Source organism: Haliotis rufescens, unplaced genomic scaffold (genome assembly GCF_023055435.1).
Source record: "Haliotis rufescens isolate VD_foot unplaced genomic scaffold, xgHalRufe1.0.p SCAF_9, whole genome shotgun sequence".
Classification (NCBI taxonomy): domain Eukaryota; kingdom Metazoa; phylum Mollusca; class Gastropoda; order Lepetellida; family Haliotidae; genus Haliotis; species Haliotis rufescens.
Window position 1 is genome coordinate 16519608 of NW_025964383.1, and position 27142 is coordinate 16546749.

Below are 27142 nucleotides of genomic sequence, written 5' to 3' on the forward strand. Positions count from 1 at the left end.
GATCTCTATAATGATCTTTCCACTGGCCAATGTGACATCGTCTTTTGCTGGTTGCCAAGTCATGTAGGCATAACAGGTAACTCAAAAGCCGATGCTGCTGCTAAAGCAGCTCTTGACAAACCGTTATCTCCACTTCGTATCCCGTACAGTGATTTCAAACCTACCATCAAATCTTATACTCGGGATCTTATGCAAAAGAGGTGGGACACCCAAGTAGGAAGCAATAAACTCCACGAATTGAAACCAACAATCGGTCATACCTACTTGGGTTGTCAGTCAAGACATGACGAGGTCGTTTTACGACGGTGTCGTATTGGCCACAGTCGGTTTACACACGAATATCTGCTTAAGACAGATGAGGACGAACCTCCTAAGTGTATCCCTTGTGATGAAAGGTTCACCGTTAAGCATATATTGCTTGACTGTGTGGACTTTGCAATCGCAAGGGATTCACATTATCAAAGTGTAAATCTAAAAGATCTCTTTTCCCGTATCAGCGGGCATCTCATCATAAATTACTTGAAAGAAATTGGTCTGTATAATAAATTTTAATATGTAAATATGTATGTGAATAATTAAATGCTTGTTTTTAAATTTGGTGTGATGCTATTAGCAACTGACATTATTAAAGGCTCTGTCCAGGAGGTTAACGTAGCGTAAAAATATTGTCCCCCTGTGTGACACGTAATCCTATAGTAATTGATGTAACTATCATCAACCAGTGTTTTAAGCCAACTCATTGATGAGTATTTTTTAATATTGGCTAGTATTGTGCACAACCACCAGTGGCTAAAGTGATGACGTAAATCCTGCTAGGGTATCATGCAGGAAGCAGAAGTACTGTAAGTCCCCATGATCCCCAGCGAGGTGGACTAGCTTTGGTTACTGGTGGCCTATAGCCTGTTTTTTAAACTGTATTAATGATATTGTAATGCTCATATGTTTCATCAATTGTTTTTAAATATAGTATGCTCCAATATGTTTGATAAAGTGTTTTTAAATATGTCATTGCATAAATGACTTAATTGTATATATATTAGCTTGGTCTCGTCGCTATATGGCTGAGATAATGCCGATGCGACGTTAAATTTTGACTCACTCACTCACTCACATGCATAAAATTAAGCTACGCGAATCTTTTGCTTTTGAATCATGCTCCACACCTTGGACATAGGTGTGTGGGAATTAATTTTTGAAACACAGTTCCTCCAGGATTTACGTTTATTCTGTTTAAAGGTACGTCTCGTTTTAGCGCCCGTGATTTTAACGTTATTTAAATTGTGGACAGTTTGATGTCGTCGGAAATATTTTTCAGCTTTCTTTGTAAAGTGGTTTGTCAGACGGATAAATAGTTGCAAATATCGTTGGAAAATGGTCGCTTCCTCAAAGGTCATCATGGACCGACCATTCGAATTCATTATAAATATTTGAATCTGTCAGTGAAAGGTCGAGGGAAGAATATGTGCCAGTGGCAGGATGAAGATATGTGGTATTTCTATCATTGAAGATGCATAAATCATTGTTTGAGATAAAATCTTCAAGGGCTTTCCCTTTTGATTTCCCCCATAGGGGACTACACAAGGGAAAATTCCAATATATACAAAATATACAATTTTGTATATTTGGTATTTCCAAAACATACAAGTTTGTATAGTTGGTATATCCCAAAATATACAATTTTGTATATATGGACAGATTTTACCACTGCTTCATTGATTTTCTTCAGTCCGTAAATAGGTATTTTGGGGGGTTTGAAAATATTAGTAATGTTGTCGAACAGTATTATTGCACGTGACAATAATATGTTTATACTTTTTTCATTATGGCAACTATATTTGGAGTGTTATGAAATAATTTGAATTTCTTTATGTTGACAGCATTTTACGTAAGAAATAGAACATTTGTTCAGATTTTAGTAACAGATCAATAATATAAGTAATACCGCTGTCTTAACTAGATTGCGGTTAGAAAAAGCAGTTTGTATAGCGAAAGACTGATGCTGTCTTAACTAAATCGGGGTTAGAAAAAACAGTTTGTATAGCGAAAGACTGATGCTGTCTTAACTAAATCGGGGTTAGAAAAGCCCTGTTTTTATAACGAGAGGCTGTCGCTCCCTAAACTAGAATAACCAATAAACGGAATAGCAAGAGAGTAGCCTTTTCGCGATTGTCACGATCATTGCAAAATAATAGATAAAAAGTCCATTAATTTAAAATTGTACAAGGAAACATATATATTGGAAACACTTTGTTGTAATAAATTCCTATTATTATATGTTCACGACATTAGTTCTGGACTTTTCAAAGTAAAATTTAATATAAATGTTTCTGTGATTTCATGTCATGGTGATTCTAAATAAAAAATATTGGTTGATATTGTTTGACAAACAGTTGTATACGCTGTCCATTGTGATACTTCTACCTAAGGATGTTTGTTTAGTCAATTGACATGCGTTCACTGTAAACAAGGATCATTAGTGTGAAAGGATTACTTAGTTTGTCATCCAGTATAATACACTTCCTAGATTAGCATTAGAACAGAGTTTGTAATTAGTTACATCCGGACTCCAGTTAATTAAGGCAGCCACATCAGTTGGGCGGGTGAGCGACTGTAGAAGAGGCGAGCAACTCAATGTGATTTATGAATTAGTGGAATTTTAATAAATAAACAGACGCCTGTCGCAAAATGCATTCGAACATTGAACACAAACAATCGAAGATATTTTTATCGTACATTAGAGGGTGAACGTGAACGAAGCCGTGCAGGATGCCTTACAGCGATTTGTCTTCAGAACCCACAGTGAGCTCAGGTGAGTTTATTAATGATGATATTTTCATTCATTCATAGATATGGCAAACATGAGCGCTGACACTATATGTGTTCGCAATAGAACATTTGGAAGACCTGACACATATTGATTCACTATATGACAACATCAAATCCAGTATTTGTTTAATGCAACAGGTTTAAAGCATTCAAAATTGTGCATTATTACAAAATACAATGTGTGTCGCTTCGTCTTCCATGTCAAATACATTAATGATTTTTTAAAATATAATATAATATTACTATGACTTTTACATTATAACTAAAATTATGGAGTCTTGCATGTCGAGCCAACAAACTATTGTACATATTATTCACATTGGAATTTTTGTTTACTGTGTTTGCGGTGGGGTCCAGACAATTCCCCAAATGGACAATTCCAAATACAACTGCGTAAAATATTAATGCCGATTTGGGGAATATTACCAAATGGATGAAAGCAAGTAGAATTCAATCCAGAGAAAACAGAAACTTTTCTATTTCACGTTAAAGTCTTCCCAAATGCAAAACCTAATCTTAAAATGAAAGGAATTAATATTTCAGTCAGATTCTGATATTGACGATAGAGTTAAAAAGGAAAGCCATATGATTAATTGCCTTACAAGTCTTAGATACCTTTCTGGTGTCCACCGCCGTGAACCATACTCACTCAGTTAAATAACTCCTTCCACATAAATCGTTAGAAGTTATGTTCAAGCACATAATGCCCATATTTTGGATAATTGTACCAAGAACAAGAATTAATCCTAGAATGTTTTACACTATGATTCATTTCGGACGCTGAAATAATGCAGATGAGACGTTAAATTTTAACTTTTTTTATGGACTATTTGTCGGGCGATAATTTATAGAGAAAGCCATTACACCTTTAAACAAGATGGAAAACATCTTTGCTGTTAGTGATTACATTTATAGAAATCGAACCAAATAAAGGCTATATGTTGTAGAACAGAATGCTATGCCAAGTCATTCCTACCTGATACCATTAATAATTGGAATAGTCATCTGATATAGAGGATTATAAAACTCGGACAGTGTTACTTATATACAGTTAAGCCATGATACCAGATTTTGTCACATAATCCTTTATTGCCTCGGACTCCGTTGTAGTGATTTAAACTTCCATCGGCTTAAAAGACAATATATTAAGAAACGATTCGCCTTTCTATTGTAAAGGTTAAGTGAGTTTATATTCAGTGGTTTATGAGATACAATTTGTCAATTGCTATTTTGAAATCAGTCCATGTATATCCTACGTTCGGGTGGATTTGCACTAATGTTATAACTTAAGAATTAATTCTTATTTTAAGACACGTATTAAGTATTAAACAGTTAAATAGCTTTTCTTAGTAACTGAACACCTTTCCATCGACCGCACCAAACTGTTGACCAATCGTTTTTGTTCTGTTTTAATGTATATATGTATTTTGTAGGGGACTTTTGGGACAAAGAAATGAATACAGACTGCCATATTGTCTGAATTTCTTAACAATAACCGGGTGTGACCATGTAGACAGGATGTTAATCGGGTTTCTGATAATTACTCCATGAGCATACTGGGTATTTGTGCTTGGGGATATTAAATGTAATAGTTTGTTATCAGAGGTGATTGATAGTGAACTTTTAGTACCAGTTAGATATGATATCTATATGACTTCTTTCTGTTTCACAAAGGATTTAGGGTTTATGTGTGGGCAATCCTTTCACACTAATGGAAGAAAATCACTCAACCAGTTCATGTATTCTACGTCAAACAAGATCAGAACACGTGTATAATTACAACATCCTCAGGATACCAATAACAACGAAATGTACAAATTAACAAACATGACCAACATTATTATTTCATGTTAATTTAGGTGTCATGCATGTAATTATAGTTATATAAACATATGTTTAATTTTTCAGTTTGTGTTAAGTCGGCCATAAATACAAGAAACAGTTGATTCTGAAATTCTTTATTCATGTACTTTTAAGTATATTTTCCCAATATCATATTATCCCCAAAAGGGCAATTATATTCATGTTATATTTTTTTCAGTCAATTTTTGAATACGAATCACGTAACATTTATGTTACTTTGATTGTATAAGACCAATGTTGTTGTTTTAACAGACCCAGGGACTGACCAGGTTCATTACATGTCATAAAAGTGCCGGGACATAATGTGGTGCCAATACATTCTCTAATTAACACCTGTCACAAAGGGACGGGCCATTTGGGTTTGTCCTCAGGGAATGTGTTATGCAATTTGTGTATTCACGAAATAACATTCAACAAACAATGTACATGTACTTAGTCCGGTGATGTAGGATTGATGCATTCGTACTTCGTATGAATAAATGAATTACATTTTTTTCTTAATCGTCTGCGAAATACACATAATTTCGGAAAGCGCAAGTTAAATCCCTAAATACTGACTTCGTTCCTAAATAAATCACAACCCTCACTTATAATTGTATCACTGTGTAGATTATTTTCTATTTTAATGATGTAAATCAGGTACCTGTCACTTTTAATGTAGAATACGTCAGTCACTCAACCAGTTCCACTATTATTTTCCCAAAAGATCAAAGATTAAAAACAGTTATCAAGTTATTAATTTCCATATCTTAAGAAATACTTAATCTTAACATTGAAACTGCCATCTTGATGTATTATTCTGTATTGAATGACATTAGATATATGCTCCTATACCGCCGCTAGTGTCTTAATTTGCGAGAATTTAACATTTGGTTTGCATCCAACCATGCGCTGCCAAATAATACAGCGTCAAGCTTTCAGAGCGCCAACTAAGTTTTCCAAAGTAGAAATTAAGCAAAATGAATATTTATCAAGTTTCCTTTTGCTAGAACATATGCATGCTGTTGTGGTTTTTCAAAAACATCTTCGTTCTCTCCGTTGTTAACAATATTAAAACAACAAGTACTATAAAATATAATACGGAAATATATTACATATTATTTATGCATCCGGCTGCTCACAATACAATGATAGTAACCAATATTTGTGTCCCAGGGAGTGAATAGCAATTAGACCAAGCCAGCTCTACAGACACTGACTCTCTCAAAGACAGCAAGGTACATTATACAGTTAATAGAAAACTGTAATATCAAACATATCAAATGCTACTTCAACACTTGATCATATACTTAGCAGTTGAATATTCTGTACAATTGAAATTAATCCTCTATTAGTTTACAGTGACGATTCTTACAGGCTATATAACGCAGGCACGGCCCGTTATGTATCATTCAATCTTTATCTTTCTCACTTTCTTATAAAGGCATAATGATCGATAATCTCTTGTGTTGCAGAGGGGAATGTTAATTTATTGTGACTAAGGCTAATCCCTTTCTCCAGACATTGATCACTCACCAACAACTGAGAGGGGATTACTCCTCGTTAAGGCAGCACTAAGTGATACAGTTTACTGCAGGTTAACTAGATTAATTAACTAATTAAGGGTTAAATGAGATTGTTTACTTAGAGTGTGATTTAATCCGTTGGATGTCGAATTACAAAGAGAGAATCTTCAAAAAGGGTAAGCATACCCAACACTACCGGTAGCACCTGCCATTCACAAATAGTGTTCTTCTTATACATGAAGCTATAATACTGACACGTTGCTTAAGGGTTATCGGAATAAATTTGAATTAGATTTTCACATATTTTCCTTCTTTGCTCATGAGCATATACATGGATATACATGCATATGCATTATAAATTTGAAATGCAATTGTAAATAAAGTTGTTGTTTTTCATCGGAAGAGTCGTAACCGAGTCCTCGGGATACGCCATTGCGACCTTCCCGTCCAGAAGAAACCGAGGTTCGAGGACGCATTAAAGATAGCTTTGTTGATGTCCTCCGAGGAAAGTAACTATGACGAAGACGGCATAAAGATTTTTTACAGTACGACCAAAGAACTGCGAGTCGACGGAACTGCAGATGGCGAAGAAGCTGGACAGTACAGCAGCTTTCCCTAAGGCAAGACGTGTCCGTTGACCACCATCCAAAAACCCATTCCCTGACATGAAGAAGGATATGTCATGGGTCAATACCGAGTATGGAATCCCTTAGGTGTGGTTTGGTGTGGTGTGGTGTGTAACGTAATATATGTGGGTGGGTTAGTGACTGAATTTGCGGATGTGTCTGTTTGTGGTACTTCTATGTGGGTGTGTATTTTGTCTCGTAAGCCAAAATGGTTGGTTGTTTAAATAGTGACACTTTAATAAACTATTATTCTTCTTCTTCTTTTTGTTCATTGTCAAGATGCCGTGTATAACTTCCTAGACTGCTGACATGTGTTATCATTTTTTATCTTCTAATACCACGATGTGCCCACTGATACCGTCATTATGTTGATGGGCTTATTGTTAAGACCTATCAGTTGCGATATATCATATGATTGCTTTGTATAACATCGGCATGCTGTTCACTTTCATTGGGACTGGATTCTTTGCGCAATAGCCAGAGTGTCTCACTGTTGAATATTTTCTTATCATTTGCATTACATAAGTAAAGAAAATATCAATTTAATCTGAATTCGCAAATGTGTCAATTTCTTGTTCTAAAAAGTACAAGTATAAGAATTCATATTCGAATTCTTATCATTTGTATTTGTAAGAATTATTTTAATTTTCTTGCGCCTGTTGTACATTACATTTACGGTCGTAGTTTGTTGACTTTGCTAACGATATTAGGCTGAGCCCCCAGAACTGTTTTAAACATTTGATTGCATTTTAAGCAATTTCGTACCGTTTGGACAATATTCATACCAACAAATGTAAAACTGGCAAAAGTCAAATAAACAAAGATGGCGGATGCATTAAAATTTCGGAGTTAAATCAGTACTTTTACAAAATCGGTAATAGCTTCCGTGCACATTGGGTTCCAGCCACTAATGCCTACGTCCACTTTTGCCTACAGTTACCATTGCCTACAAAAACATAAAGCAGTGTGGAATAATGCCTACAAATGAAAACAACATACCCATGCTAGGAATGAACTCTTCCAATATTAGATTTCTTTGAAATCAGCAAATATCTACAGGTGTATACTATAAGAACTAATGCAATGATGCAGAAATCATAAATTATTTCTGTTAGTGTAATGGCAATGTGAAATAAAAAGTGACTTCAATACAATTTTCTGTCTTTTGTCGCCTATAGGCATTATTCCACTAAAGTGGACTTGTCCAGTTAGAGGTTGGGCTGCACTGGTGCATGACTTTGTTTATTGTAGACTGTAGGCATTAGCGGATGTAGGCATTAGTGGACGCCGCCGCCAACTGGGAGCAATACTGCCACAAACGTGCAATGTCCCTTTTCCCATGTTGAAGCACACTGAGAAAAGCTTACCTTGTACTTACTTACCTTTTGTAAAACATAAGACATTAATACAACATATATCCCCGTGTTATGGGTTTTCGGGCGCTGAATAAACATTCATAGTTTTTTCAAATGAACAACTGTAAAACATCTCATTCACTTATAAAAGACAACTTTATTATAAAAAAAGTCATCATTGGAGTATTAACAATTTCTGTGTGACGCCACACACCCCGTTATAGTGCAAGTATTCATAATAGAAAACGTATGATGTCCGGAAACTTAAGATCCCATGATTGTGTTATGAAAATTAATAAAGGCATGTTTGATGCTGAAGACTCTGAAAAAAGGACAATCCGCCACGGTTGGTCCGGCAACATGATATTTTCGGAGTATTTTTTAAAAAGAATCTTTGATTTTATTTTGAAGTGAATTTTTCCAAGAACTGCCGTTTTAAAAAACGCGATTGTCCGCGTTCCGCCGAGATTTGACATTATAACAATGTATACCCTACAATTAAACCAACAGCTCAGAAAATTCAACACTTTTAAGTAATGATACAATAGTTTTCATCCTCTGTGCAATCCACTCTGTTGGCTAATCTGCTATGTGCACGAGAGCATCTTACAAATCACATCGCGGCCTCCCCGTACAAACGAATCCAAGCTCAGCACAAATCGATTTCAACACTTTCAATACAGAAGTCACCGCCAATGCAATCACCCCCGACAGCTAATCCTCTCTGTGCATTTGACCATAACGTCTACTCACATACCAAGCACCGCGCCAGGAAAAGTACCAGACGCCTCAATCGCTTACCCGTCAATATCATTGCAAGGAGAGTATGTACTCCCGCTAACAGTCTTACCCGTCAATATCATTGCAAGAAGAGTATGTACTCCCGCTAACAGTGTGGAGTACTAAATAAACATTCCAGTGATGTTACACGCCACTATATCACTTTTTTGGAACTTGCTAATACTATTTTACACATACAAAACAATTATAGAACAATACATAGCAATTATCCCCCCTTTACCAACATACACAAAGAAACACAGTGTTCAACTTAAAACACTTCATTTTGCACATATATAATAATTATACACGAATACATAACAATTATCTCACTTTACCAAAATATACAAAGAAAACAAATTTGGATACATTATATATATAAAATTGTATATTTTTGTATATGTCATATATACAAACTTGTATATTTTTGTATATATCATCATTCCAATCTTGTATATGCTTTGGAAATAGCATCATTCCAAAGCATATACAAGCTTGTACAGATGGATTTTTTTTGCAGTGAATTATGATCGTTTAAATCGTCCATGATGATACAGGGTTTCGGGATCTGATTGACGGATAGTTGAGGAAGATGGAAGATACAGTGAACACAATGTAAACACTGTGTTCAAAGTAACACTGACAGCAACAGCTTGAAGAGTCGTGTTGAGTGGAACAGGGCTATGGATAATGCCCTGCTTCACCAGGATAGAAGAACCTCCCGTAGCTTTATCACCAGGAGGGGAATACAAGTGGTAAGAACTGTACCGACGGATATCAAATAGATCTGTGTTTTTTAGATATGTTTCTTGGAGACAAAAATCTGACGGTTTAAAATCTTGGATTAAAAGTTGTATTTCATTAAAATTCTTCTGAAGACCTCTGCAATTCCATTGTATTATGTTTTGTGGATTCATGGTGGTGCTTCCACGGGAGAAATGTCACGCGAATGTGAGGAAGACTTTGTAGTACTCCTATCGGTATCATGCGGACATGGAGTTACCTCCATGTCCAGAGGACCAAAAGAGTTATGGACCTCTACTGGGACCTCTGAAGGAGAGGCGGCCTTTGGTGTTTGCAGCTGTTCTCACAGCTGCTTCTTTTTCAAAAATTTCGTTTCCCTGTTTGTAAGTTTAGCTGGCTCTGGTTCAGGTGTTACTTTAGGAGTCTGAGACTCAACATTTTTGTCGATTTTTGGTTTTGGGGATGTTACAGATGAAGGTAGCATAGCTGGATTTTGGATTGAAGCAGTTGGAAGAGGCTGAACAGACTTGACCCATGTCAGATCAGTCTGGCAGGTGATAGAGGCAGTAGTGACAGCAGAAGAGTTGGAGATGGTGGAAGTGCTTGTTGTGAGCCCTTCAACCCTTTTCTTGGCTTCGTGGTAGGAGACATTTTGTTCAGTCTTAATTCTCATGATTTGGGACTCGCATTTCCACACAGGGCAGGATTGTGAAGAAGCCATATGGTTCCCACCGCAGTTTGAACACTTCACATCCTTCCTGCAGTCAGTGGCCTCTTGCTTGTCACCGCAGCGGTAACAAACAGCGGAGGCATGGCAGGACTTGGATCCATGTCCAAATGCTTTGCAGGTGTAGCACCGGACTGGATTGGGGATATACACCTCCACTCCGACGTTACAGTAACCAGCTTTGATAAATTGAGGGATAAACGTTCGGGCGAAAGTGAGGAGGTAGGTGTTGGTTGGTTTGACCACACCATCCTTCTTGAAAGTAAACCGTCTTACAGCTGTGACCTACTGTCATTCAAGTTCCTTGGCTATATCGTCTTCGGACATGCCGGACAGGCAGCGAGCTCTGTCATGGACAATGCCCTTACACGAGTTCAGTGTGCACTGAGACAACAACATTGATATTGACAAACTCATTTACTTTGAGAAGATTGACAGATTGAGGTTTCCGTGCACATTCTACAAGGGGAGAGCCAGAACGAAGCTTTGTAACATTTGTAACCTCTCCACAGGTACCAATGATACCTTTGATACCAAATGGATTGAGTTTGATTGTTTTTTTGTCTAAAGCTTCTATAACCAAGAAACGTGGCCAATAGTCGGATCGAGAAGGCGTAGTATTTTCGTCAGTCTCTATGTGTCTTCTTTTTGAACCAGGGTGTTGGGAAGCCATGTCGAAAGGGAAATAATTCTGCACCCCTTTTCCCAACCCACCATGGAGTGTCTACAAGGACAGTCTTATGCTGCAGCGGATCTCGAAGCTGCAAAGACCGGGGATAAAGGGGTGGTATACTCCAGCCAATTTGACGCGAAAAGCTATAACTATCTACCGAATTAAGGGTTCGGCCCATGACAATTTATTGGAGACGTACAGAATTCGGAGGTCAGCATCACCAGATTAGCCCATGAGCCACTGCTTTCTGGGCATTGGGTTCTATGCAAGTTTATAGATTCATACATTTAGAATAGATATTTTGAATAAATTTATGTTTAAGTACCAAACGTTTGTGCGAAAAAGTATGCACAGGGCATGATATGACCAGAATCGGGCCATTCTACCGCCCGTCTAGGCAAAGTTAGGGTCAAAGTGGTGTGTTGGACTAAGGAGCACTATTGCCGGCTCCGTTGCCCTCAACCACCAGAATCCCTTCCTCTGCCGACACAGGGTCTCAGCACACGGCAAACAGGCTGCCCACTTCGGTTGCCTTTTACGACCAGCAATGGGGTGCTGAGGACACATTCTTGATTATCTTCCCCGGGTCCCGACGGGGATGGTGCTAAGAGGCCGTTTGCCTCAGTGTATATCCCAATTTCTAACAGACCGAGAATTTCAGGTTCGTGTTGGTTCCACCCTTTCTGACCATTATGATCAGGATCAAGGTGTCCCGCAGGGCAGCATTTTGTCTTTGACTTTGTTTAGTATAAAGATTGATAGTCTGTCAAAGGTTTTAAATGATCCCATTGATGGTTCCCTTTTTGTGGACGATTTTAACATTTCATGTTGTGGCAAAAAAATGCATACCATCGAGAGACAGTTGCAGCTATGTCTTAACAAAATCCAAAAAGGGTGTCTCGTCAATGGTTTTAAGTTTTCGAAACCTAAGATCAATTGTATTCATTTTTGCAGGAAATGCAAGCACCACAAATATCCAGACCTATTGTTACATGGCACTCCTATCAAGGTTGTAGAAGAGGCCAAGTTCCTGGATCTCATTTTCGATCACCATTTAACTTTTAAGCCACATATTAATTACCTCAAAACTAAATGCCTGAAGGCTCTAGATTTGTTGAAAGGTGTTGCCAATACAAAGTTGGGAGGTGATAAAACAACCCTCCCCCACTTGTATAGTAGGTCTCTGATCTGCTCTAAATTAGATCATGGCTCCATCGTTTATGGTTCCTGTAAGATCAATTTACAAAAAATAGATTCAATTCACCATCAGGGCCTAAGAGCTGATGAACCCCATCTTTGAAGCAACGGCGTATCAAATTATCGCTTCAACACATTAAAAAAATTACATTCTAACCCGTTAAACCCTGCATATAACTGTATATTTCAACCCCTTTATGCAGAACTTTTTATAGTAAGCCGAAGCAGGTCCCACCACTAGGCATTCGGATTAAACCACACATTACAGCTGCAAATATTGATTTAGATAATATTTCTCCTTTCAGGCTTTTGTCCTCTCTCCTTGGCAACTTATCCGACCCGAGGTGAACTTTACTCTTACACTTTAAAAAAAAATCAGACACAAATCAATTAATATACCAACAAGAATACATAGAAGTTAGAACTAAATATGAATCCCACCGTTTCATTTTTACAGATGGATCCAAGGACGGTAGCACAGTCGCCAGTGCTGCTGTCATTGGATCAAAAACCGTATCATCCCGCTTACCAGACCATAGCTCAATTTTCACCACTGAAGCAAAAGCCATATTAACGGTTTTGGAATATATATAGCAGCAAACGGTTCATCATCTTCTCAGATTCACTTTCCTTCCTACAGGCAATAAAATCGAGCTCTTCAAGTCATCCATTCATTTTAGATATTTTAGAACTATACAATGACCTACTGGCAAATACGACATCGTCTTTTGTTGGTTGCCCAGTCATGTGGGCATAAAAGGCAACACAATGGCTGATGCTGCAGCAAAAGCCGCTCTCAACAAATCTGTGACACCACTTCTTCTACCATACAGTGACTACAAACCTTTAATTAGATGATATAGCAAAGACCTTATGCAAAAGAAGTGGGACACCCAAGTAGGTACCAATTAATTGGATGCAATAAAACCAACTATCCGTAACACCTTCTTGGGTTGTTAGTCCAGATTTGAAGAGGTCATTATGCGACGATGTCGTATTGGCCATTCGCGCTATACCGATGAATATTTATTAAAAGGTGAAGATCCTCCATTTTGTGTCCCTTGTGATTAAAGAATCACGGTCAAGCATGTCCTGCTTGACTGTATTGATTTTTCCATCACAAGTGATAATTATTTCCAGATTTCATCCATCAAGGATCTTTTTCATCAGTTAAGTTCATTTAATTATTGTTTTTTTTAAAGAAAATGAATTAATAAATTTTGAGAAAATGTATTGTAAAAAGTATGTGATTTTAAGTTGGCAAAATGATTATATAACTGGGATTGTTAGTGGCTGTACCTCCAAAGGGGGTTAAAGTAAAGTAAAATAATTGTCCCCCTGAGAGGGTATGAAGTCCCATTTCATTCAAAGTTTTTTTTCATTTTCCAAGTTTTTAATCGTAGAATAAATGCTTTGGCTAAAATTTTATAACAATCACCTGTAGCCAGAGGGATGGTGTAAATCCTGCTTGGGTACCATGCAGGAAGCAGATGTACCGTAAGTCCCCATGGTCCCTTTTATGGTGGCCTAACTTTGGTTGCTGGTTATCACCAGCCAATTTTTATGATGTATTGTTCCAAATAGTCAAAGTTTTCTGGTTACTTACTGGTTTTATATCTATATCTGTGAAACTCTAGTTCTTTTACTGTCCTTTGTCGACAGATTTTATAGTCAATATGTATGTATTATTACTGTACAACTTGATTTAGTCACGATATGGCTGAAATATTGCCGATGTGACGTTAAATCTTAATTCACTCACTCACTCAATTATTTACAAACGAACGTGGCAAAAACTAGACTACTGTGATCATAAACATATCAATATTAAATTAAAATAATATTGCACTGCATTCCCCCATAGGTTTTGTTTGGTGTTGGAGTATTACTATGGTCAACAATAGCTGTTATTTTATTTTATACCATTGGATATTGTCACTGAACAGGACCCAAGCATTCCATGCTAGTCACAACAGCCAACGTAAATAAGGCATCGGGTGGGAAGAATGTGTACCGTATGTCATCATATTCTAATGACTGGGATATTTGCTCATGATATCTGTCATATATGTGCAATATATTTGCGATTATGAGCAGGTTGTAGCTGGATACTCGCAACAGGAACCTTGTTGCATGTGCCATGTGGTAATATGACGACCTCACCAATATTACCAGGGTGGTTTGAATATTTACCTATTTATTTCAGTATGTTAGTATTCTGAAGAAATGATAAAGCACAGTCCTGGAGTAGGATATCTTACATTCTCTGAAACTACCTGTCTCACATAGGCTTTAGTGTGTCGCAATAATAATTTGCACTCGGGTTTTACCAAAATGTGAAGCTAATATTCATGCTGAAAATAATTGTTTTGGTCACAAGAACAGTTTTTTACTCTTTCAGTGAACAAACATGTCTTGATGTGCTGACTAAAATATATCCGTGAAGAAACGAAACCTCCACGTTCCCACAACCCAGAACATTAAATCGTTGGTCTTAAAGACATAACAACTCTTCTGTATCGCGACTTAAAATGTTACTTAGCAAGCGTTTTTGTTGTACAACCATACTGCCAATCATGTGAACGTTATCTCTACAAAATGTACATATATTTTTCTGAAGCTAATATTTTTCCATCTTAAGCATGGTTCTCTGTGATTTATGTTTCTCTTATTCAGATAACTCAAAATAATCCTTATCACAAACACTGTCTTTGTGGGATAACCCTTATCACAAACTCTGTTCACTCTGAATAATGCTTATCACAAACACTGTCATCTCAGAATTATGCTTATCATAAACACTGACCACTCAGACAAATTCTTATCACAAACTCTGATAACTCAGAATTATGTTTTCACAAACACTGTTAACTCTGAATAATGCTTATCGCGAACACTGTTAACTCTAAATAATGCTTATCACTAACTCTGTCATCTCAGAATAATGCTTGTCACGAACACTGTTAACTCAGAATAATGCTTATCACGAACACTGTTAACTCTGAATAATGCTTGTCACAAACACTGTTAACTCTGAATAACGCTTGTCACAAACACTGTTAACTCTTAATAATGCTTGTATCTCTTACGGTTATGTATTTTCATCACAATCAGTGTGGTTCTATAGTGACTTTATGAAGATTCTTTTTTCAATGATCAAGAACAAATCAAATAGGAAACACGAATTCTACTTTCTGTTATAATTTTCAACATGTCAAACCTATTTATTCAAATTTACGTAATAGTTTCATTCGCAAAACAGTATATCAGATCCTTGCCAAATGTGGTAATGTCAGTGTTATTTAGCTACTATTTCAAGAATGACTCATTTTCTCTTAACCCTGTGGGTACTGATTCCAACATCTGAACTTATGACCTTTAATTTTAGAAGGGTGTTGGGCATGTGTGTTTAGCTTTAACACATCACACAGCACCTTGCCTCGATGAAAGGCTGACCATATCCAGATGCTTCACTATAACAGAACCCATGAAAGTTAAATAAATATATTTTACTTACATTAAGTGACCAAAGAACCTGAAAAGAAAAAAATGATGTTATTAAAACACGGAGCAAATAGATTAGGTTGTTTGATTTTGTAAGCGTATTTCAACAAGCCTACAAGTACACATCTTGGTTTTCCATTGGTTTGTTTGTCTGTTTAGCCAAAGCAAATGTCTTTATGTTGACTCCATCAAACCTGTGTAAACACTAACAATTTCTATGTTAATGCATATAACAGAACAGAAGAGAACGCACAAACACATCATGTACAGAGAAAATGACCTCTTCCTCTAACTAATGGTTAAAATATTTCCTCGTTATGCTGGAAGATCACCTTTGATCCCCCTTTTTGTTTTGTCAGTCTGAGGATCTTACTATTCATAAGATCAGTTTGGCAATTTCAGCTGAAAACCAGTTCTGTATTATATGTATTGAAAAACGGTTGTACCCTCGTTACACGCGTTGCAAGTGTCATCGAATGTTTATACATTCTGACCCTAACCACTTGAACATTACAAACCTGTATTGTTGTTGTGTTATAGGTATAACAAAGCATTATACACACGTTTTAGTTTTATAAGGACGGATTACTTACTGACACAGCACACCTGTCCACTTGGACACTCTCTTGCATTTATGACTGCTGCGGAAGGACATCTACTTGTGCCAACACACGAGATGCCAGTTACAGTGCACGCTGAAATGGAGCGTTTTCATAAAAGACAATTCATTTTGTGAAGCTAAATGGGAAATGTAATCTTAATATATCGCTTAAACTACACAACAATTAATTTCAATCCCATGTTGAAGGATAAAACATGTTGAAGGATAAAAAGTAATGTTCATGGTTTTGATCATTACAATTGAAATACCCCCGCTGCTCGAGCGAAATTAGTTATGGTTGGTTGGTTTGATGTTTAACTCCGCACTCAGCAATATTCAAGCTATATGACGGTAGTCTGTAAATAATCGAGTCTGGACCAGACAATCCAGTGATTGACATCGTGAGCATCGATCCACGCTATTGGGACACGATGACATGCATCAACCAAGTCAGTGCGCCTTACCACCCGATCCTGTTAGTTGCCTCTAACGACAAGCATAGTCGCCTTTTACGTTAAGCATCGGTTGCTGATGTCCTATTAGAGCGCCCTGCTCACTATTTGACTTGTTTCTTCTGTGTTTATGTTGTTCACTTGTTTGCATGTTTTCTGCAGATTGATGCAGCTTTATTTCAGTGATTTGGCAACACCAGCTGTAGAACAATGTTGATATTGGAGATATAGTGGTTGTTGGTTGGTTTGTTGTTCAACGCCGCACTCAGCAATATTCCAGCAATATGACGGCGGTCTGTAAATAATCGAGTCTGGACCAGACAATCCAGTGATTAATATCATGAACATCGATCCAAGCAATTGGGATCGATGACATGTATCAACCAAGTCAGCGAGTCTGACCACCCGATCCCGATAGTTACCTTTTACGAAAAGCATAGTCGCCTTTTACGGCAAGTATGGGTTGCAGAAGACCTATTCTACCCCGGAATCTTCACGGGTCGGAGATATATTGATTCCTAAATGATGGAGCCTGTACTCCTAAGAGGCACCAAAATATAACATAGTAATGGCATGTTTGAAGATCGTAGGTCGGGGGTATAAAAATAACAGTTCAAAATATAAAAAATACATATATCAAAATCAAACTTTGCACTGCACCTCTCCTATTAGTATAGGAAGTATTCCTTTAAATTTGAAAACAATCCATGTAGTGGTTCTTAGTTTCTGGGTTGCACCAATGTTGAAGTAAAAAACCTATTTTAAGTTCAAGACATTTAAAAAATCATATTTTCTCAGAAAATCCACATATCAAGTAAGACCCGTGAAGATTCCGGGGTAGAATAGGTCTTCAGCAACCCATGTTTGCCGTAAAAGGCGACTGTGCTTGTCGTAAAAGGCGACTAACAGGATCGGGTGGTCAGGCTCGCTGACTTGGTTGATACATGTCATCGGTCCCAATTGCGTGGATCGATGTTCATGATATTAATCACTGGATTGTCTGATCCAGACTAGATTATTTACAGACCGCCGTCATATTGCGGGAATATTGCTGAGTGCGGCGTTAAACAACAAACCAAACAACCAACATATCAAGTAAAACAAAGAAACAGCTGTATTTATTTCAGAAAATCAAAAAATTGAAATCAAACTTTTCACTGCATATCTCCTAATGATAAAGAAAGTGTTAATCAAGTTTGACTACAACCTATGCAGTAGAACCGGAAGAACGGATTGAAAGACGGACGGACGGACGGAATTCCTTGGTATAACTATATAACCCCGCCCTTTTAGGTCGGAGGTATAATAATACAAGAGGACAGTTACACAAACACACCGAAGACGAATACTGCTACAGGATCAGCGCGATGAAAAACAACAAAATGTTGTGTCAATCCTGATACACAGCAAAACGTGTGTAATCTTCATAGATACAGGGGCGTTAGAAAATACTTTTGATGAGGATCTGTATATACAGTTCGGTAGTCCCAAAATGGATACAAGAAAGCGAGTTGACTTCTCTTCATATGGATCCAACGGTACCTTAAACACTTCAGCGCAGTTGACGTTACCGTGAAGACAAGCACTAGCATACAGCGTCAAACGTTTCAAAAACATGTGATTCCATCCACATCTCACTACTGTTTATACAAGTCGAATACAATCATGTTAGTTCAACTGCATTTAACGCAATTAGATGGCTGGTATGTATTCTCTAATATCCTCATTTTTATGCAAAGGATTAAGTGATTTTCAGAATTAAAGTGTAAATTGACACAAATTGAATCATTTTTCTTTTGCCTGATGAATCATGGCTCATATCGATAATTTCTCATGTTTTTTTCCACGAATATTAAATCAACATACGTTACATTCAATACCATACATTACGTATTTATATAACATGGTAGTTTTTCAAGGGTTCATGTAGTAGTATTTCAGCTGTAAAGTCAGATTTGAAAGTAAAACAACTTCTCACAATTGAACAAATCATACATCTTGTTGGTGTTCAAAGAACAAATACCTCATTCAAAGTGATAAATATAATATGACTGAGTGGATCCAGAAAATGAATCAAGACGACTATGTTTGTCACATGCAGGTAACAGAATCCGGTTGTCAGACTTGCTGACCTGGGTGATGCATTTCAGCGTGTCCCAATTGCGTGAATCTATGTTCAGGATATCAATAACTGTATTGTCACGTCCAGACTCGATTATTTACATAACCTCCGTCATGCAGCTGGATAATTGCTGAGTCTTGCGTTAAACAAGAAACAAACAAATATTATATTTTTGTGCATTCAGCCGAAAACGTTCTATATTCGGTAGGCAATTAAAATTATATGCAATGGTTCAAACCATTTACTGATTATGACAACCATTTCCGAATTACTACAGTTTATATTTTCTGGATTGTTTAAGTAACAATTGCATGTCAAGTTACCCGAGAAATATGTCCATCTACTGTGACCGAGCAGATCCTGAGAATGAATCAAGTTAACACAATATTTCATCAAAAGAAAATCTCTATTGGGTTGGTTGGTTTGTTGGTTTGTTGGGAAAAGACATGCGAAGATCCGGGATGGAATAGGTCTTCAGCAACCAATGCTTGCCGAAAAAGGTGACTATACTTCTTGTAAAGGCCACTAATAGGATCGGGTGGTCAGGCTCACTGACTTGGTTGATGTATATCATCGATCCGAATCGCATGGATCGATGCTCATGATGTCAGTCACTGGATTGTCATGTCCAGACTCGATTATTTACATTGGGAAATACATGCGGACAAGTTCAGAACCGCCTCCTTTTACTACTTAAACATAGTCGGTGGACTTGAGCATAGTCGACTGTATCTTAATTCATTCTACTTACGTTGAAGTGTTGTTGTTGCTATGGTCGTTGTTGCTAAGGTCGTTGTTGCTAAGGTCGTTGTTGCTAAAGTAAGGGCATCTGAAACAGAACAATTGATGTCATGAAAATACAGCTCTATTGAAGAAATAAAGTTTGCTCTATCCCCATGTACAGTTTAATATGAATAGGTTTGGCGTGTACTTTTACATTTGAAGCACCAGTGCACTTACGCCCGAGTGCTTTGACGCCATAATAGCTCAAGGCAAAACTATTCTTTTTTACAATATACAAAGGGGTAGAGCAAACTTTATTATGTTTCTAAGATGCTGAAATTAAGCCTCATCTTGCGTTTTATTAGAGATGGGTTTAAAAAGAATCCTGTAATGAGCGGCGCCCTAAAATCCACGAACAGGGCTAACTGACGGGCTGTTTCATCTAATTGCCTGCACCCTTACGTCAAGAGGCATATTTACGTTTTAAGCACAACACAACACCACTAAAATAGGTTTTTTATTTTTCAAATAGGTCCCACTTCATTATTCATTCAATGGGTGATTATCCATAAACCCATGCAGCAATAAAAAAAAAAATTAAGTTTTTATATTAATTTTCTTCAATTTTATCATGTGACTCGAACCATTCTACAAGTGCATTGTATGGTCGAGCTATCACGTAAACATAGCCGAAGTTCAGTGTTGCTGTTTATTCGGAGCAGAGGTGTTTTGTACAAGTGTCAACATTGTTTCCGCCACTATTGTTAGCAGAGTGCAGCAACTGCAAACAATGAAATAGTGTGCTTACCGAGCTGCTTGTGCTATATGATAACGTAACGTGTAAACCAACGTGAATTGACGACCAGTGTCAGCATAGGACGAACATTGCATAGGAAGAGCAACAGTAGCCGTTTTGTTTAACTGGTGTATATTGCTAAATGTCGTATGCTGAGCAACAAGTGTACATGTGGTTATGAATCTTTTTAAGGATTGCTTATTCCTTTGTCCTGAGAGGCATACATAATTTGTAGGGCACGAAAACTCGCCTCAGACATGTCTTTCACTCTTAAATTAAAAAACATACCAGCTGACACATAACCTATGCTTAGAATGCACAATACGGCCAACAGAAGTAACGAAGAACGAAGTAAGGATAAGAATTTATGGATGAACAACTTCTTTATTACAATTTAAGAGCCACGTTTCGGTGTAGGTTCTAACACCGTTATCAAGCAAGTGAACCTTCACCGAAAGTCGCTCTTAAATTGTAATAAAGAAGTTGTTCATCCAAAAATTCTTATCCTTACTTAGTACTCCAACTTCGAAATGACTATCAAAGAAGTTAAAACAAAGAACAAATATAGACAGGTTTATACATACAAACTAGAAATATGGCAAATTTCATTATATTTTAAAACAAATTACTGTATAATGACAATCAGTCTTTGGAAGTTCTCAAAATGACTTCCTTGACAGTTCGAACACTAAGGAGCAGGTATTCACAGGTATTCTACATATTTGTATAGATCGTTTAGCTTTCCTATCAAATTATTCACAATACCTTAATCACAGGATCATAAAAAAAACAAATCTCATAATGGAAATTCAATTCCTACATCTATTTCTTCTCACCATCAACCTTCCTTTGCGTTGAATAGAAAATAGATCATGCCCTGGGAAGAATGCCCATGTTTTGAGGTCAAACAAGGTCAGAATACTCACCGACACAGCAAACCTGACCACTTGGACACTGGCGACCAGAAATAATTCCAAAGGAGTTACAGTTACTAGTGACAATACATGAGATTCCGGTATCAGTGCAGGCTGAAAGAAAATGTTCATCAATGGAAATAGATCTGTTTTCTCGTTCTTTGGCGGAAATGTCCTTTTCATATTTTCTCACTAATGTGTTAAGAATGTACACTTTTTCACAAATCAAGACATTAAATCATCTGTCCTTAAGTTTATGGATGACTCCCTTTTCAAAAAGTGCCATCACTACAACAGGCTTAATAATGAATGTCAGTATGAACCTTCTTTGGAATGTGAGGAAAAAGACAAAAGCCCTGTATTTTTATATGCACTACCGTGCCTGAAGAATGCTCATCAAAACTTTTGTAAGATTCATGGGACTTTCATTTTCATGCTGGGTTTTATTATTATGTTTTTCAACATAACAAGACCCGAGCCGGAATAGTTCTTCAGCAACCCATGCTTGTCGTAAAAGATGACTATGCTTGTTGTAAGAGGCGACTAAAAGGATCCAGTGACCAGGCTCGCTGACTTGGTTGAATCATGTCATTGTGTCCAAATTGCATGGGTTGATGCTCACGACATCAATCACTGGATTGTCACGTCCAGACTCGATTATTTACAGACCGCCGTCGTATAGCTGGTATATTGCTGAGTGCCGAGTTAAACAAGAAACAAAACAAATCTATTGGGAAATACATGCTGACAAATTCAGAAGCGCCTGAATTTCCTACTTAAACATAGTCGACTGCATATTAATTCATACCACTTACGTTGAAGTGTTGTTGTTGCTAAAGTCGTTGTTGCTAAGGTCGTTGTTGCTAAAGTAAGGGCATCTGAAACAGAACAATTGATGTCATGAAAATACAGCTCTATTGAAGAAATAAAGTTTGCTCTATCCCCATGTACAGTTTAATATGAGTAGGTTTGGCGTGTACTTTTACATTTGAAGCACCAGTGCACTTACGCCCGAGTGCTTTGACGCCATAATAGCTCAAGGCAAAACTATTCTTTTTTACAATATACAAAGGGGTAGAGCAAACTTTATTATGTTTCTAAGATGCTGAAATTAAGCCTCATCTTGTGTTTTATTAGAGATGGGTTTAAAAAGAATCCTGTAATGAGCGGCGCCCTAAAATCCACGAACAGGGCTTACTGACGGGCTGTTTCATCTAAATGCCTGCACCCTTACGTCAAGAGGCATATTTACGTTTTAAGCACAACACAACACCGCTAAAATAGTTTTTTTATTATTGAAATAGGTCCCACTTCATTATTCATTCAATGTGTGATTATCCATAAACCCATGCAGCAATAAAAAAAATAATTAAGTTTTTATATTAATTTGCTTCAATTTTATCATGTGACTCGAACCATTCTACAAGTGCATTGTATGGTCGAGCTATCACGTAAACATAGCTGAAGTTCAGTGTTGCGTTTTATTCGGAGCAGAGGTGTTTGGTACAAGTGTCAACATTGTTTCCGCCACTAATGTTAGCAGAGTGCAGCAACTGTAAACAATGAAATAGTGTGCTTACCGAGCTGCTTGTTCTACATGATAACGTAACGTGTAAACCAACGTGAATTGACGACCAGTGTCAGCATAGGACGAACATTGCATAGGAAGAGCAACAGTAGCCATTTTGTTTAACTGGTGTATATATGTTAAATGTCGTATGCTGAGCAACAAGTGTACATGTGGTTATGAATCTTTTTAAGGATTGCTTATTCCTTTGTCCTGAGAGGCATACATAATTTGTAGGGCACGAAAACTCACCTCAGACATGTCTTTCACTCTTAAATTAAAAAACATACCAGCTGACACATAACCTATGCTTAGAATCCACAATACGGCCAACATAAAGAACGAAGTAAGGATAAGAATTTATGGATGAACAACTTCTTTATTACAATTTAAGAGCGACGTTTCGGTGTAGGTTCTAACACCGTTATCAAGCAAGTGAACCTTCACCGAAAACGTCGCTCTTAAATTGTAATAAAGAAGTTGTTCATCCAAAAATTCTTATCCTTACTTAGTACTCCAACTTCGAAATGACTATCAAAGAAGTTAAAACAAAGAACAAATATAGACAGGTTTATACATACAAACTAGAAATATGGCAAATTTCATTATATTTTAAAACAAATTACTGTATAATGACAATCAGTCTTTGGAAGTTCTCAAAATGACTTCCTTGACAGTTCGAACACTAAGGAGCAGGTATTCACAGGTATTCTACATATTTGTATAGATCGTTTAGCTTTCCTGTCAAATTATTCACAATACCTTAATCACAGGATCAAAAAAAAAAAAAACTAATAATGGAAATTCAATTCCTACATCTATTTCTTCTCACCATCAACCTTCCTTTGCGTTGAATAGAAAATAGATCATGCCCTGGGAAGAATGCCCATGTTGAGGTCAAACAAGGTCAGAATACTCACCGACACAGCAAACCTGACCACTTGGACACTGGCGACCAGAAATAATTCCAAAGGAGTTACAGTTACTAGTGACAATACATGAGATTCCGGTATCAGTGCAGGCTGAAAGAAAATGTTCATCAATGGAAATAGATCTGTTTTCTCGTTCTTTGGCGGAAATGTCCTTTTCATATTTTCTCACTAATGTGTTAAGAATGTACACTTTTTCACAAAACAAGACATTAAATCATCTGTTCTTAAGGTTATGGATGACTCCCTTTTCAAAAAGTGCCATCACTACAACAGGCTTAATAATGAATGTCAGTATGAACCTTCTTGGGAATGTGAGGAAAAAGACAAAAGCCCTGTATTTTTATATGCACTACCGTGCCTGAAGAATGCTCATCAAAACTTTTGTAAGATTCATGGGACTTTCATTTTCATGCTGGGTTTTATTATTATGTTTTTCAACATAACAAGACCCGGGCCGGAATAGTTCTTCAGCAACCCATGCTTGTCGTAAAAGATGACTATGCTTGTTGTAAGAGGCGACTAAAAGGATCCAGTGACCAGGCTCGCTGACTTGGTTGAATCATGTCATTGTGTCCAAATTGCGTGGGTTGATGCTCACGACATCAATCACTGGATTGTCACGTCCAGACTCGATTATTTACAGACCGCCGGCGTATAGCTGGTATATTGCTGAGTGCCGCGTTAAACAAGAAACAAAACAAATCTATTGGGAAATACATGCTGACAAATTCAGAAGCGCCTGAATTTCCTACTTAAACATAGTCGGTGGACTTGACCATAGTCGACTGCATATTAATTCATACCACTTACGTTGAAGTGTTGTTGTTGCTAAAGTGGTTGTTGCTAAGGTCGTTGTTGCTAAGGTCGTTGTTGCTAAAGTAAGGGCATCTGAAACAGAACAATTGATGTCATGAAAATACAGCTCTATTGAAGAAATAAAGTTTGCTCTATCCCCATGTACAGTTTAATATGAATAGGTTTGGCGTGTACTTTTACATTTGAAGCACCAGTGCACTTACGCCCGAGTGCTTTGACGCCATAATAGCTCAAGGCAAAACTATTCTTTTTTACAATATACAAAGGGGTAGAGCAAACTTTATTATGTTTCTAAGATGCTGAAATTAAGCCTCATCTTGTGTTTTATTAGAGATGGGTTTAAAAAGAATCCTGTAATGAGCGGCGCCCTAAAATCCACGAACAGGGCTAACTGACGGGCTGTTTCATCTAAATGCCTGCACCCTTACGTCAAGAGGCATATTTACGTTTTAAGCACAACACAACACCGCTAAAATAGTTTTTTTATTATTGAAATAGGTCCCACTTCATTATTCATTCAATGTGTGATTATCCATAAACCCATGCAGCAATAAAAAAAATAATTAAGTTTTTATATTAATTTGCTTCAATTTTATCATGTGACTCGAACCATTCTACAAGTGCATTGTATGGTCGAGCTATCACGTAAACATAGCCGAAGTTCAGTGTTGCTGTTTATTCGGAGCAGAGGTGTTTTGTACAAGTGTCAACATTGTTTCCGCCACTATTGTTAGCAGAGTGCAGCAACTGTAAACAATGAAATAGTGTGCTTACCGAGCTGCTTGTGCTACATGATAACGTAACGTGTAAACCAACGTGAATTGACGACCAGTGTCAGCATAGGACGAACATTGCATAGGAAGAGCAACAGTAGCCGTTTTGTTTAACTGGTGTATATTGCTAAATGTCGTATGCTGAGCAACAAGTGTACATGTGGTTATGAATCTTTTTAAGGATTGCTTATTCCTTTGTCCTGAGAGGCATACATAATTTGTAGGGCACGAAAACTCGCCTCAGACATGTCTTTCACTCTTAAATTAAAAAACATACCAGCTGACACATAACCTATGCTTAGAATCCACAATACGGCCAACATAAAGAACGAAGTAAGGATAAGAATTTATGGATGAACAACTTCTTTATTACAATTTAAGAGCGACGTTTCAGTGTAGGTTCTAACACCGTTATCAAGCAAGTGAACCTTCACCGAAAACGTCGCTCTTAAATTGTAATAAAGAAGTTGTTCATCCAAAAATTCTTATCCTTACTTAGTACTCCAACTTCGAAATGACTATCAAAGAAGTTAAAACAAAGAACAAATATAGACAGGTTTATACATACAAACTAGAAATATGGCAAATTTCATTATATTTTAAAACAAATTACTGTATAATGACAATCAGTCTTTGGAAGTTCTCAAAATGACTTCCTTGACAGTTCGAACACTAAGGAGCAGGTATTCACAGGTATTCTACATATTTGTATAGATCGTTTAGCTTTCCTATCAAATTATTCACAATACCTTAATCACAGGATCATAAAAAAAACAAACTAATAATGGAAATTCAATTCCTACATCTATTTCTTCTCACCATCAAACTTCCTTTGCGTTGAATAGAAAATAGATCATGCCCTGGGAAGAATGCCCATGTTTTGAGGTCAAACAAGGTCAGAATACTCACCGGCACAGCAAACCTGACCACTTGGACACTGGCGACCAGAAATAATTCCAAAGGAGTTACAGTTACTAGTGACAATACATGAGATTCCGGTATCAGTGCAGGCTGAAAGAAAATGTTCATCAATGGAAATAGATCTGTTTTCTCGTTCTTTGGCGGAAATGTCCTTTTCATATTTTCTCACTAATGTGTTAAGAATGTACACTTTTTCACAAAACAAGACATTAAATCATCTGTTCTTAAGTTTACGGATGACTCCCTTTTCAAAAAGTGCCATCACTACAACAGGCTTAATAATGAATGTCAGTATGAACCTTCTTGGGAATGTGAGGAAAAAGACAAAAGCCCTGTATTTTTATATGCACTACCGTGCCTGAAGAATGCTCATCAAAACTTTTGTAAGATTCATGGGACTTTCATTTTCATGCTGGGTTTTATTATTGTGTTTTTCAACATAACAAGACCCGGGCCGGAATAGTTCTTCAGCAACCCATGCTTGTCGTAAAAGATGACTATGCTTGTTGTAAGAGGCGACTAAAAGGATCCAGTGACCAGGCTCGCTGACTTGGTTGAATCATGTCATTGTGTCCAAATTGCGTGGGTTGATGCTCACGACATCTATCACTGGATTGTCATGTCCAGACTCGATTATTTACAGACCGCCGTCGTATAGCTGGTATATTGCTGAGTGCCGCGTTAAACAACAAACCAACCAACCAACCAATTGTGTGGATCGATGC

The 27142-nt window shown here is 37.2% G+C and overlaps 1 protein-coding gene across 4 annotated transcripts in view; it reads right to left on the reverse strand.

The window, feature by feature from the left end:
• The window catches only part of LOC124124834 (putative GPI-anchored protein pfl2), a 98390-nt gene that overhangs the window by 11569 nt on the left and 59679 nt on the right, over window positions 1–27142 (reverse strand). For all 4 annotated transcript variants that reach the window (XM_048390560.1, XM_048390562.1, XM_048390561.1 and 1 more), the window contains 8 exons: window positions 26406–26507; window positions 24718–24795; window positions 23896–23997; window positions 22224–22286; window positions 21421–21522; window positions 19727–19804; window positions 16394–16495; window positions 15814–15831 (listed from right to left, as the gene is read on the reverse strand). In XM_048390560.1, the coding sequence (XP_048246517.1) occupies window positions 15815–15831; window positions 16394–16495; window positions 19727–19804; window positions 21421–21522; window positions 22224–22286; window positions 23896–23997; window positions 24718–24795; window positions 26406–26507 (644 nt within the window). In that variant the 3' untranslated portion in view covers window position 15814. The remainder of the gene's footprint in view (window positions 1–15813; window positions 15832–16393; window positions 16496–19726; window positions 19805–21420; window positions 21523–22223; window positions 22287–23895; window positions 23998–24717; window positions 24796–26405; window positions 26508–27142) is intronic.